This window comes from Hyposmocoma kahamanoa, unplaced genomic scaffold, assembly GCF_003589595.1.
Source record: "Hyposmocoma kahamanoa isolate Upper Pololo Valley unplaced genomic scaffold, ASM358959v1 232, whole genome shotgun sequence".
In the NCBI taxonomy this organism is placed as follows: domain Eukaryota; kingdom Metazoa; phylum Arthropoda; class Insecta; order Lepidoptera; family Cosmopterigidae; genus Hyposmocoma; species Hyposmocoma kahamanoa.
The window spans coordinates 10,260,797-10,274,269 of NW_020653750.1; the positions used below are offsets into that span (position 1 = coordinate 10,260,797).

Consider the following 13,473-nt stretch of genomic DNA (forward strand, 5'->3'; position numbering starts at 1 on the left):
AGAACAGTTTTCCAACATGTTTACATTGAAATCTCCACAGGCTAATATGGTTTTTTTAGTTGGTAAAATCTGTTGTATGTATGTATTTTTAAAATAACCCTCATAACTTTAATTTCTAAGATAGATACAAGCAGTACCTCTCGCTAAGTGTATCTGCGTGTACCTAACTGAACGAATATGCGTGTGTGGGCTGGAATTTGATTGCGAGTGCGTGTGTGTGTACGTGTACGGTGTACGTAAGGGTGTGTATTTATTGTAGATAGCTGTCAGTGAATAGCTACATTGGTACTTACGATTGTAAATTACAATCAATGTCTTTTGTTATGAAATGTATTGTTAAATTAGACCGCAATTTAATCCAAATGATAAAGAAAATACAAATTAACATAGCGACTGTGACCTGGCAACCGGTGCTATCTCAATTTTGTAAAGATTTTACTTTTTAATACTATTTTATAAAAATAAAAAATAAAATAAAAAGACTTTATTCTTCAACACAACAATGAGAAGAAAAACTTACAATAGTGGCTTAAAATCTAAATCAGTGTTGACGAAAAGGTAACAGCCTCAGCAATTTGCTGGTTTTCAGGCTTCACCTTGTATATAATGTAAAGTACAAGTTAAATATATTTGTCGCTGTAGACACCACAGTATACAGTTTCTAATTAAGTATATGTATAACTAAGAAATCACCTCACTCATATGAATTATAAACTATTATATATAAATACTACAGAAATTCCAGTTAAAATTCCTATACAAAACCACAAATGATACACGCACCGACCATGCAGCAAAATAGTGTAAAAAGCATTTTATTACATGTATAAAATAGAACAGGCAGAGCATGAAATTTAATTGTATATTATTAATATAATTATATTTTTAATTATTATATTAACTTAGCAGAACCTACCTTACTTTCAACCAACAGCACGAAGTCTTCTATTGGTTCAGCAGCCAGTCTTTATACATATATTTGAATGTATATGATGATTTGCATGTTTTAACAGGCGGTGGAAGATCGGTCCAACATTTAGAAGCGGCAAAGCGGAAACTGCCTCTAAATAAATATAATCTAGGAGTCGATGATAATTTTAGACTCGGATAGCGTATCGTACGAGTTCTGCCCTCCGTTCTATCATTCCAAATTAGTTTATGCCAAATACGGGGGGCGTCGGATTATTCCTCAAAGAAAAGACAAGTTTGCCAAGCTTCAACATTCGCCTATTCGTCATGTTCGGAATATTATAGGTATTAAAATAAGGGGTATGGCGGAACAGTATAGCAAAACCTAATACATGCGTTTTGGACCCTTTGAATTTTTTTGCCCTTTTCTTGAAACAGGGACCATACACGACGTCACAATAATCGACAATTGACAAAACAAGAGCATCCGTCAGCCTACGTCTTACATCCGTACTCAAGTAGGGTCTTATTTTATACAGTTTAACTTTAACTGCCTCCGTGGCCGAACGGTTATCATGCCGGACTGCCACGCAGAGGCACCAGGTTCGATTCTCGGGCCGGGAGAAATATTTGTATGGCCTACATTTATTTCTCTCGTGAGTTTGGGTGTAATTTTTGGTTGTCTATGTGTGTGTCCACGGCACCCGCGACATCGGGTTTCCCTATTTCGGGGCGGGTTGGGTGTGTGCGTTATTATTATTATTATTATTAGTTGTTTAAGTGCAGCGTATAATTTAGGAACTTTGGAATTCACATATTTGTCAAAGTTCAGAGAGCCATCAAACAAAACACCAAGGTTTCTAGGTGTTATGGATTCAGGTATTATCTGTTTATCAATCATAATGGCAGGACGCACATCATGAACACACCCAATCTGATGTTTTGTGCCCAATATCAAAACAGAACATTTTTGCGCATTGAATAAAAGGCCGTTATTTTTGGACCAATCAAATATCAAACTCAAGTCCATATTAAGTGCTCGAATTGCTGTAAGTATTTTATCTCTCTGTGGTTCAGCATGTTTCAGGATTTGTGTGTCATCCGCGTACATATGTATTACCTGATTGTATGCGGTTAAGCAAGTCACTAGTATAGACGGTATATAGAGTCGGTCCTAGTATGGATCCTTGAACCACACCGCGCGGTACAGGTAAGGTTACCACTGTTCCATCATGGTCGACACATTCAACGGTTTGAGCTCTATTGCTAAAATAACTTTTGAACCACGAACACACAAGGTCGGTACACCCATATTGTTTGAGTTTATAAACAAGGTTACTCCTCACGAGACTGTCGAAAGCGCGACTATAATCTAACAAAACCAAAATAGTAGCTAGATTATTGTTAGAAGCCGTTCTTATTTCATCCACCACGTGCAATAAGGCAGTGGAGGTACTGTACCTTTTTCGAAAGCGCGATTGATGTAAGCGGAATAATATTATTATTATTACTTTCAAGATACTTAAGAAGCCTAGAGTTAACAGCCTTTTCCAGCACTTTCGATATCGCCAGCAACAACCCTATTGGTCTTAAATCTTTTATGGACTCAACATTAGACTTTTTTGGCATCGGTTTAATAATAGCAGTTTTCCATTTTCTTCGGAAACTGTCCTGACTTTAATGATGTGTTCACTATACTTGTTATCGCGACCAACGAAAGTGGTAAGGTTAGGCAAATCATTTTCATCGAAATTCCGTCATTTCCAGCAGCATTAGAAGATATCGTATTTATAATCTTTAAGATTTCGTCGAATGTTAATTCGGTAAAACTAAAACTGCTGTTGACGACCAGAATATCGCTTTCAGGAAGGTAATGAGTATTTGGATAATTATACTATTTCATACTGCGTAGCGTTGCTAGAAATTCCATCTCAGATACGTTTAATTTTGGCGCCAGAATAGAATTCATTCAACTTGTACTAACTTCTAACCAGATGCTATTTTATATAAATGATGCAAACAATTCTTTTCTTCAACCTGTAAAATTATCAAAATTGAGATAGTACCGGTTGCCAGTTCGCAGTCGATAGGTTAACATGAAATCTTATGAATTAATGAATTCTTACAGGTGGATGTATGTGACCTTGTACGGCTGTGACGCGAAAAACAGACAGGTTTAAAATACTCAAAATATTCCAAATTATCCTTTCCTGAAACGCATAACACTCTACACTCCTAACTCCTAACCCTCTACATGACTTTGAGTTGCTAATTAGCGGGATCATTTTGGCGGTCGGTGACGTCATTTCAGTACATGGCACTAAATTAGGGAATTTCAATTTGTATACGATATGATTAAGATTTATGTTTATTGTTGTTGATCAGTTTTTTTTAATTTACGCAGCCAGGGAATTAAATAATAAAATCATTTTTAAGCATTTTGAACGATGTACGTACTTTATTGCATTCGATATAAACGTGGTACATAAAAGTGGATTCCTAGGTATGTACGTACATACAATACTTACTATTTACTATAGCGAGTATTTATCCTAAATAATTCGATTATTTTCATACACTACACTTTCTTACAGAACTTTCTTAGTAATCAATCATACATGTTTTTATATTTATAATGACATTATTAACCGACTGTAAAAAAAGGAGGAGGTTCTCAATTCGACTGCATGTTTTTTTGTATGTATGTTGCGCGATAACTTCGGAATTTGTGGACCGATTTTGATGATTCTTTTTTTGTTGGAGAGAGGGTACGTCAGGTGTGGTCCCATTTGAATTTGAAAAAAATATTCCACCTCTAAGGGTGGTAAACTAGGGGATGAATGACTTTTGAGGTCGGTTTTTTTAGTACTTTTTAGTACTGTTTTTTATACACGGTATAAGGCGTCAGACCTCTTGGGACACGGAAGGAAGTACTTTAAATATACTGGAATATTTTGTTTCATGGAGTCAATATATTATTTTTAAAAGTAAGTAATATTGCATTCAGACTTTTAAAACGTTGCTTGCCTTATCTGTTAATCAAATCGATTAAATGTGAAAGAAAACCTGCATTTTTGTGACGCCAATCAAAAATTTCAATGAGTGGTCAATTTTTTTTTACTATGTAGTGCCATCTGTTACGGCACCAAAGTAACAGTAATTCCGCGTGTCGTGACCTTAACAGACCTTTGACAGTCAGTTTAGAAGGTGAGGACACCTAGTGGTGAGTTACAGCAACTATAATAAAATAAGGAGAATTCACCAATAATGTTTTTGACATTTACACAAAAAATTAAATGGTAACATCGTTAACTCTATACTTCAATTGAGCAATTTTCTTGTCGTTGGTTGAATGAACCACAAATCACTAATACAGAATGAACTAGCTATGGTTATGGCGTAAATTGTCCAATGTGAGTTGTGAAAAAGAAATTGAAGAAAAACAGAATCTTCTAGAAAATAAACTATGGCTGCAACAGGACAGCGAGGCGTTAATAGGGTCCTAGATAAACTAGAAGCGTCTGTAAATTCAGGACAATACTATGAAGCGCATCAAATGTACAGAACGTTATATTTCAGGTAATTATTCGTATAAGACGTGGTACCTTCGTTTTCTTCGCTCTAACCTAATAAATATACTGTTCTAATCATCTATGTGTTTCAGATATCTTAGTCAAAAGAAATACCCAGACCTCTTAAATTTATTGTATAAGGGATCGACGTTACTTCTGCAACGGGACCAACACGGTAGTGGAGCCGATTTGGCAATACTTGTTGTAGACGTGTTAACAAAGTCCGAAACTAAGCCCTGTGATGAATGGATCGATAAATTAGCGAAATTATTTGAAATCATGGACTCCAGTATTCCGGAGAGAGAATCTTTTCTAACAAATGCTGTAAAATGGTCCATGGACAGCAATAAAAAGGGACACCCGCTATTACATAAGGTAATTTTGTATTCATGTGTAACATACAGTAATTAATACATTTTTGAAGTTCAATTATAGAATTTAAGACTATAGGACTATGCACATTAGACAGTGCGAGGTGCGAGCCTAGCCACGTACGAGACTCGGATTGGAAATGCTGCGTAAATTTTATATGAAGTGATTCACATTACAATGTGCAGTGTCCGTGACGAGAGACATCCGAGTTGCTTGAAGCTGGTACGAGCTTCGGCTGCGGCCCGGCCCGCCTCGGGTTGTTGTAATGTGAACACTCTCTGACTCTGTCTACTTTAAGAACTAGTCGCACGTATGAGACTCTAATGCCTCGGAGAAGGCTCATAAATATGCAGCACATTGGAGGTTTGGATGACTCGGGCACGGCTTGCTCCGGCGCGGTCTAATGTGAGTCATCCTTAACATGACACTCTCAAGTGCTGCAATTATACACTTGTAATAACGGCAATAGCCTAGTGACAAAACAATTGCTTTTCATATGAGATGTTGATTTGACCTTGTGGTAGCATACACAAATTTAAATATCCAAATCTAAGGTGTAGTATACGTTCAAAAATAAATGCTATCAGTGCATTCCATTTTTTTAAAGTATTTTTAAAAATATCAATATTTTTGCACCATTTTTACCATATTCATTACAATCTAAGTATTACTGTGAATGTGTACCTTAGAATACTTATTTTAGAATAATAATTAACTCTATACTACAAAGTAACACATTAATGTTCATTATTGACATACCCTCAAAATGTTGCTTAACAAACCTAGTTAAAAAAATATAAACCCAGTATAATTACAAACTAAATGGAAATACAAATGAAACCCTGTATCTGCAATTGATGGTCGTCAACTTTTCTTAGCTGGTTCAGGACTTTATGGAGCTTAGACATTGTTCTTTGTGCTAGTTTACTACAAAAATATTTCATTAACAATGAAGGAAAACATTGTAATGAAATCTGCATATCATGGGTTTACGACCTTAGGAAAATGTGTGAAGTCACCAGCCCAGACCAGGCCAGTGTAGTAATTATTACTTAATCCATCTCCTTAGAGGATATCCCTGTCTAGCAATGGGACGTGTTGGTGATAGATTCAATGTCATCAATGTGTTTATATATTGTATACAATATTGCAAGGAGAGTATCTGTGTAGTAATTAGTCCTGATACCTGTTACAAATGACAGGTTAAAACAATTATACAAAATAATGTTATAACCAGATTTTTAATACACCAATTTAATCTGTGTAGTATTAATGTTGTTAAACATTTACATTACAGAAAATTGCTGAAGTTTATTGGAAGGAAAAAAAATATACAGCTGCACATAGACATTTCTTGCATTCTAGTGATGGGGTAGCGTATGCCAACATGTTGATAGAACTACATACAACAAAAGGTCTCAAATCAGAGATAGACTTGTTTATAACACAGGCTGTTCTACAGTTTTTGTGTCTGAGAAATGTTCAAATGGCCACAGAGACCTTTGATAGGTATACAGGCTCACATCCCAGGATAAAGAATGACAAAGGCCCCCCTTACATTTTGCCACTATTAAATTTCTTATGGTTTCTTTTGAGAGCAATTGAACAGTGAGTATACAATTTTTCATAACTTCATATTTACAATATATAAGGAATTAAAACATAGTCATATTAGTTTTTGACAAAGTTTTCGGAATTAGGGAGTTGCCACACTCATCAACATGGACTGGGCTTGAGCTATTAAAAAAGCTTTGTGTCCATGTGCAATCAGAGCGAAAAAGACATTGTGCGTCGTGCTTCAAATTTAAACAATGCAACTTGACACTCCTTACTGCATATTCTCAACGGCGTCCTTACGGTGCCGACGATGATGACGTTCGATCAGTGACATCGTCGTTGCCGGCCAGTATTGAGTTACGTGCACCATCACATTACTTGTCATGAATCTCCGCAAAGCAGAGGGTTTTATGTCACAAACCACCAGTGTGTGTTGATGGCTTCACATGCTTTCCAAGTTGCGATCATTTTTCAACATGCAGGTTTCACCAAGATGTTACCTTCATTGTTAGCAAGAGGTTACATTCGGAAATGTACATAACTTAGAACTTTAGTTATATACATACATAGGGCGCACTATAAGTTTCCGGAACTGGCCACTTACGTAACAATATTTAAAAAGTAATTACAACAGTTGAGAATGGAACTCTTTGGCTGTAGAATACAGTTTGTTTCATCTGAATGTCACTTGTTTTTTTTACATTGTGACGTCATTTTAGAAATTGGTTGTATACATCGCGCCTTACCTTACCTTACTTACCAGATTCAACGAAGGGGCGTCAAATTTGGTGTGGGACATACTAACAGGTGACGAAACATGGATTTATAGTTACGGTGCCAAAACAAAGCAGCAATCGAACGTATGGGTCTTTCGAGATGTACCGAAACCAACCAAAGTGACGCGCATGCAAAGTGCCTCTAAGCGGATGATTGAGTCTTTTTTTAATAAATCTGGACACGTGGCTACTGTTGCTTTGGAGAATCGTTGTACCATGAATAGTGATTGGTACACGATCATTTGTTTCCCGAAAGTTATTAACAAACTCCGTAAAAATAATGGTATACGCAATATTATCTTGCATCACGATAATGCCAGTTCTCATACGGTCAGACAGACAAATGAATTTTTGAAGGTGAACAACGGTGACCTTATGAGCCATCCCGCGTACAGTCCCGACCCGACCTTGTGACTTTTATGTATTTCCAAAAATTAAGAACCATTTACGCGGTCAACGATTTCCATCGCCTGAAGGGGCTGTCGAAGAGTATGAAAAATGTTACAGAGATTGTCACGGCGGAGTGGCATAAATGTAAGCAGTAGAGCTCCTTGTGAAAGAGTTCGTCCAGTGAAGTACTGCCACCTTACCTATTTCTGTCGCCAAGCAGTAATGTTAACATTACTGTGTTCCGGTTTTGAAGGGTAAGGGTGCTGGTGAAATTACAGGCACATGGGACTTGTCAACTTATGTCTCAGGGTGACGGGCGCAGTGGCAGTGCTCCTCAGATCTTTGCGATTTGAAGCTCTGAGTGGCACTGCAACTGTTATGGACAGGCGTGTAACTTACCATCAGGCACACGACTTGTTCGTCCCGTCCTTGATATTATAAAAAAAATGTTTTCTAAATTGGTTCATTCGTGTGAAAACGAGCATTAACGCTAACGGAAAATATTTTTTAGAAACAATAAATTCATTTCTGACCATTTATAGTATTTTTTTCTTATTCATTCCGGAAACTTATAGTGCGCCTCACGTATACCATCATAGGTATTTGAATCGTCAACCTTTAGTGAAGCAGCCATTCTCCTATTGTGCTACCAACCCTATCAACACCATCGACTGTAGAATTTTGAGTCCACACATCAGAATGACTGAGGAAAACCTAATCATATTAGTTAGCAAGTGGTCATAGGATTGAAAAGTAACTAAAAAAGCCTTCCATACTTCGATCCGCCGAACATCCACGTCGACAGTGAATCGGCTTGATTCGACAAATGTCGTAACCTCAAGCAGATTCGTTGTCGTCGGTAAGCGTTTTTATCTAGCTTCAATACATTACTAACACTCAAAAGAAGCAAAATCAATTTTAGATTTTTATTAGCCTATTGAACGATAGTGCAAATAAATATGATTCACTCAAATAAAGTGTCCAAAATTATATAAATAGCATTCGTCGCATTACTTTTTTGTACAAATGACACAATAACTTTTTATCTATTAGACTGATAGAAATTTGTAATTAATAATTAATTGATATCTTTACCAGTGTCTTTTTTTTTCAGGAGACAAGCAAATCAATTTAAAGTTCTAAGAAACTGGTATGCAATAAGTATAAAGCGTGACCCTAATTATTCAGTGTATTTGGACAATATTGGGCGCATTTGGTTTGGTATAGAAATTCCACAAGAAAATAAGAATTCTGGTTCTCTAATTGGTGGTCTTTTGAAGTCAATCATAGGAGAAGCCGAAAGTTCTGATGATGAAGGGGACTTTGGCGCAAATTGCGCCGCACCAGACCTAGATTGAGTCAGTAATTTAGAAAAAAGAATGTTGGATTATTTTCGACTGACATATCAGCTATTTGGCTGCATTCATCAACCCTATTTATATTAATTTGTATCTTGCAGTAGTCCGCCAATTCATGTGGAAATTTGTGAGATTCAGGGAGAAAATACATAAAATTTTAATTCTGTATGCAAGCATTGGTTACTCATAAATTGGACTTCTGTCTCACTTGACGTGTTTAACAGAGTGTATAGTACAGTTATTTCCAAATTAATAAGGGCCGGGATTTTATAAATATAATTTAAACATAAGAGTGATAGTATTTGGACATGTGTTTTTATAAATAAAAACATGTTGGCTTTGTCTGGGCTCACTTTATAATTAATTTTATCAGATCATTGTACCATACCAGCTAAATAATACCAATAATGAAAAATAATACATAACTTTTGTTAATAAATATTTTCAGTACCTTATTAATGGCATCACTGACGCTTAATTTTAACTTGTAACACCATGGCTATTCTTGCCTTGACATTAAACTTTGTTTTTATTATATAAAGTAAAAATAGTTCACTAAATTAACTACCATTACAAATAAAAATCAAGTTACATTTTGCTTGGGATTGAAAACAAGTTGTAAGATTTTTCTATAATTTAATTGTCAATAAATCCAGTTAAAATAAAATTATTATTATAAACGTACAGCCATATTTGATTTCATTGTAATATATATTTAGATTACCAAAAATATAACTATGAATAAATTAAACAATTATCTCCATACTCAGCTTAAGAACAGTCATTGCACTATCCACCACACATAAGTGGCATAGAGTTTAATTTATATGTGTTTATCCTAGCCTACTAATGAATGTTATAAGTGCAGTTAAGAACACATCAAGCCACTTTGGACTGTATCATAAGCTAAATCAAAACTTGACATGCTCTTGACCTTGTACATACATGATAGTCCTATGTCAACTAATCACAGCTACTATTTATGGAATCTTTTGTTCTATTTTATACCTTTGGTATCCTAGGCTTTTTTATGATAATATTGTACACTTTTCATAGCTTTGCATCTAATGTGTCCTCTACTACAAGAGAGGTGATCTCCTTTGTCCATGTGGATATTTTTATTACATTTTTCTTAAAATCAAGTTTTACATTTCTGTTGTTGAGGTCCATTGCCTGTATTACTAGAAATCTATTGAATTCATGAACATGTGGATGGTTGAGGAATTCGTCTACATCCATCCATTTGCAAGCTTTAATTTCCATGTCTGACTTCGTAATGGTTTCTGATGTCGCTTTTAGTTTTACTACTACATAGATATCTGAATTTCCAAATGCCATGTTATGAGTATGCCGTAAGGTTACCATTGATTCGAATACGGCATCAATACCTGTCTCTTCTTTGACTTCTCTGACTGCAGCATCTTTTATGTCTTCACCTGAAAAACATGTCAATCATAGTCCTGTGAATATAAGCAGGCTTTCTTATAGCTATTATTTAACTATGATTCTATACATAATATAATAGCTATGTGTATAGAATTATTTGTTTCAAAGTTTTATTGATGTGGATTCTTAGAGAATACTTAATTTTGGTTTATATTTCAATAGCTACAACGTCCAAAGTATAAGAAAATCCTAGATTTACCTCTCTCAACGTATCCTCCAGGCAACTTCCAGTGAGGATATTCTAAATGTTGCTCTGTGACAACTAGAATCTGGTTTTTATCATTAAAGACCATTCCGCCAACACCAAGGTTGGTGTGGCAAGGCGGAGGCAAATTGGAAGAGCTGTCTGTAGGTAGCCATTTGTACATCATTACAAAGCTGTCTCTTGAATGGTGGAAGTTGAAACCTTCCTAAAAGTGTAGATAGATTTTATATTGTTTTATCTACTACATAAGAGTTTTAGTAACACATATACAAAAGACTTGTAGTGTGAATGTATTTGCTGAAAATTCATTAGCTAGATAAAAGGCATTTATATTTACATGTGTTTTCTTTAAGGCTTAAGATTCATTTATTCATTAGGTTGAAATTACATCATGGTCATACTTTCTTCATTTGACATGAATTTTCTTCATGTTGTCAATTGGACGTAGTTAAACAAAAAGGATCGAATCCACATCTAGTCACTTTCAAGATATGGCAGTTTGAAATTTAATAGAGTTTCTCACTTTTGTTTTATTTTGAAAACTTATAATGTTATGTAACTGCAGATATATTTATTTACATTTGTATGTCGGATTGTTTTGGATGATCTAAGAGAGTTTAGGAACTGTTGGGTACACACACAACTCATTTTTCGATAATTTTGTGGATTGGATTCTTTTTGCTTAACTACATCCAGCTGCTTGTGAATGTATAAAAATCTTTACATTAGCCAGTACGGGCACCCAAGTAGCATCTTTAATATTGACTTTGAACCACACAGCTCGTTTCTTCTCTTCAAACCATTTCTCCAGAGAATCTGAAACAAAATCGAAAAATAGATATAAGGAGGTACCACATATGACAGGAAACCAAGTTCAGTAACAAACATTTTCATTTGTGAAATGACCTTTGACTTTTCATGTTGCAAATAGATATATGAACAATAGAACAGGTTTGATATTCGTCAATATTTACTATCTGTATGATCTTTATGACTCCTCTCAATGCAAAGTAATTGTTTGTGTGCTTGATCTACAACAATGTTGAGTTAATTAAAAAAAGGCTACTGCGTACTTTCATTGTTAATTTTCTTTTAAATTTGATTTTATAGTTTTTAAATCATGAGATTAAAGTAATGGTTAAAATATTTATATAGGAATTCATAACGTTTTCAAAACGTTCATTGAATAATGACTATGCGATAAACTTACCTGATAAATGTTTCTGAAACTGGTCAGGCTCACAGGGTTCTTTTTCAGAGTCTACTGTTATTCCACCATATCTGTCTGTAGAGCCGGTAAAAGTTTTTGAAGACATGTTTGTGATTAAATTAAGAATTTAACTGATAGCGATGTCTTCCTGGCTCTCCACATACATAAGGGTTAGGCGACTGCTAGTGACTATCAGGCACGATTTACATACTTTGTATCATGATTCTAGCGAATGAATAAATATACTTAATTTTATCAGGTTTCAAAATCCAAGGTTACGCACACAGAGTACGACGGAGTACGTTTGGCATACCACAAACAACTAGATATAGGAGATATCGTACGTTTGGTATGGTTACGTACTTACGCATGTGAGACGTCAACGTCAAACATATGGATGGATGACATACGAGTATGACACTGACGTTTCGCTGACAAGAATTTACCAAATTAAAAGGGGGTATGGAAGAAGATTCTCACAGGACATTGGCGAAATCGCCATTTTTTTTGTATAATTTTTATAATAATATTAAACTACCGTACATAGTTATTTTTACTTGACATTGGCAAAATCATTGATTATTTCGATGGAGCCATAACATTTAAAAGAAGAAGAAGAAGGGGGTATTACTTATCCTGCATTGCAGTCCGGCTTGCCGTCCGCTGCGTAATGCTGGATTATGAATGTCGTGCAAGCCAAGCTCTGGGTCCTACTAGACTCCATACGTGGGCCATCCGCAGGATAGTGTATGGGCAGTCTCCTGCCTGCGCGTCGGAATGCCATTAAGCTTGTATAGTTCATGAACTGCGAACTATTAAGAATATATTTCCGACACTGGCCGACATGAACTAATTCGTCTTGCACGGTTTTAATAGTTCATCATTTTTAGTTCAGTACGAACTAGGAACTGTCTGCGTTGATAGTTCCCCTGTCTTTTATACAGTAGAAACGATGCGAGCGGGACAAATAGCGATCTTTCACTACTTTTACTACAAGTTCGAGTGAGATGCACGATACAGGGTGTTGATTTGCATTCTCACCATATTTTAGAAATTAATAATATAAATAATGCTACATGATCTAAAATAATAAAAAAATGTACTGTTCAATATTCTGGCTAATTGTACCTAGTAAAGTTTTGTAAAATTGTCCCGCAAGTGTTCTCACCGCAGAGGACAGTGATCCCGTCACTCGCTTCACCAAACAATACGTAATCTTTCTCGATCGCTTATTTACCTATTTTTTAAAATCATGTTTTGGTACCAGTATTGTTATAATTTACTAATTATTTACAAAGTTCACTGAAAAAAGATTTTTTGTAACTTAGATTTGGTACTTACCAACTTTAGGTTACATGAAAGTAATGCTAGAAGTACCTAGCTCCACAGCTGGTGGCAGGCTCCGTACCGGAACCAGCCACAGATATGCAGAGTTTCGTTTCAACTTAGCACATTTTTCACAACAGAAAAAGCAGAAAGAAACCAGAGACGAGTTTTGCGCGCATTTCTTCGACACTCGTAATCTACGTAAACTAAACGTTTCACATCATGCCATAAGAACGCACTTTATGGTAATGCACATGGTAGCCGTTTTTTTTTGCACTAACTCTTGTTTATATCACACACAAACCACGTTGCATTTCTTGAGAAACTAGAACGTTCCCAAATACTTACTTTA

At 35.5% G+C, this 13,473-nt stretch overlaps 2 protein-coding genes across 3 annotated transcripts; one reads left to right on the plus strand and one right to left on the minus strand.

Annotated features, from left to right (window-relative positions):
- Positions 1-4,360: 4,360 nt before the first annotated feature.
- LOC113228577 (Golgi to ER traffic protein 4 homolog) lies at positions 4,361-9,595 on the plus strand. Its single transcript, XM_026461931.1, has 4 exons — positions 4,361-4,488; positions 4,574-4,856; positions 6,151-6,461; positions 8,691-9,595. The coding sequence occupies exons 1-4, from the start codon at positions 4,376-4,378 to the stop codon at positions 8,932-8,934; spliced, it is 951 nt and encodes a 316-aa protein (XP_026317716.1). The 5' UTR covers positions 4,361-4,375; the 3' UTR covers positions 8,935-9,595.
- Positions 9,596-9,869: 274 nt separating this feature from the next.
- Positions 9,870-12,632, minus strand: LOC113228578 (nudix hydrolase 8-like). Of its 2 annotated transcripts, none has more exons than XM_026461933.1 (5): positions 12,427-12,632; positions 11,796-12,020; positions 11,310-11,401; positions 10,580-10,790; positions 9,870-10,370 (listed from the first exon to the last, which is right to left on the minus strand). In XM_026461933.1, exons 2-5 carry the CDS (start codon positions 11,899-11,901, stop codon positions 9,985-9,987), a joined length of 795 nt encoding a protein of 264 aa, XP_026317718.1. In that variant the 5' UTR covers positions 11,902-12,020; positions 12,427-12,632; the 3' UTR covers positions 9,870-9,984. The 2 variants fall into 2 exon arrangements, with proteins under 2 accessions (XP_026317718.1, XP_026317717.1); XM_026461932.1 differs by having other exon boundaries at positions 11,796-12,117.
- Positions 12,633-13,473: the final 841 nt, after the last annotated feature.

What these genes read in the sequence shown, in the direction of transcription:
- LOC113228577 (XM_026461931.1), top strand. Translation starts at nt 4,376, where the DNA reads ATGGCTGCAACAGGACAGCGAGGCGTTAATAGGGTCCTAGATAAACTA. An exon ending in GACACCCGCTATTACATAAG is followed by an intron (nt 4,857 to 6,150) that starts GTAATTTTGTAT and finishes TTTACATTACAG; the next exon opens with AAAATTGCTGAAGTTTATTG. An exon ending in CTTTTGAGAGCAATTGAACA is followed by an intron (nt 6,462 to 8,690) that starts GTGAGTATACAA and finishes TTTTTTTTTCAG; the next exon opens with GAGACAAGCAAATCAATTTA.
- LOC113228578 (XM_026461933.1), bottom strand. Translation starts at nt 11,901, where the DNA reads ATGTCTTCAAAAACTTTTACCGGCTCTACAGACAGATATGGTGGAATA. An exon ending in GGGTGCCCGTACTGGCTAAT is followed by an intron (nt 10,791 to 11,309) that starts GTAAAGATTTTT and finishes CTACACTTTTAG; the next exon opens with GAAGGTTTCAACTTCCACCA. An exon ending in TGGAGGATACGTTGAGAGAG is followed by an intron (nt 10,371 to 10,579) that starts GTAAATCTAGGA and finishes CATGTTTTTCAG; the next exon opens with GTGAAGACATAAAAGATGCT.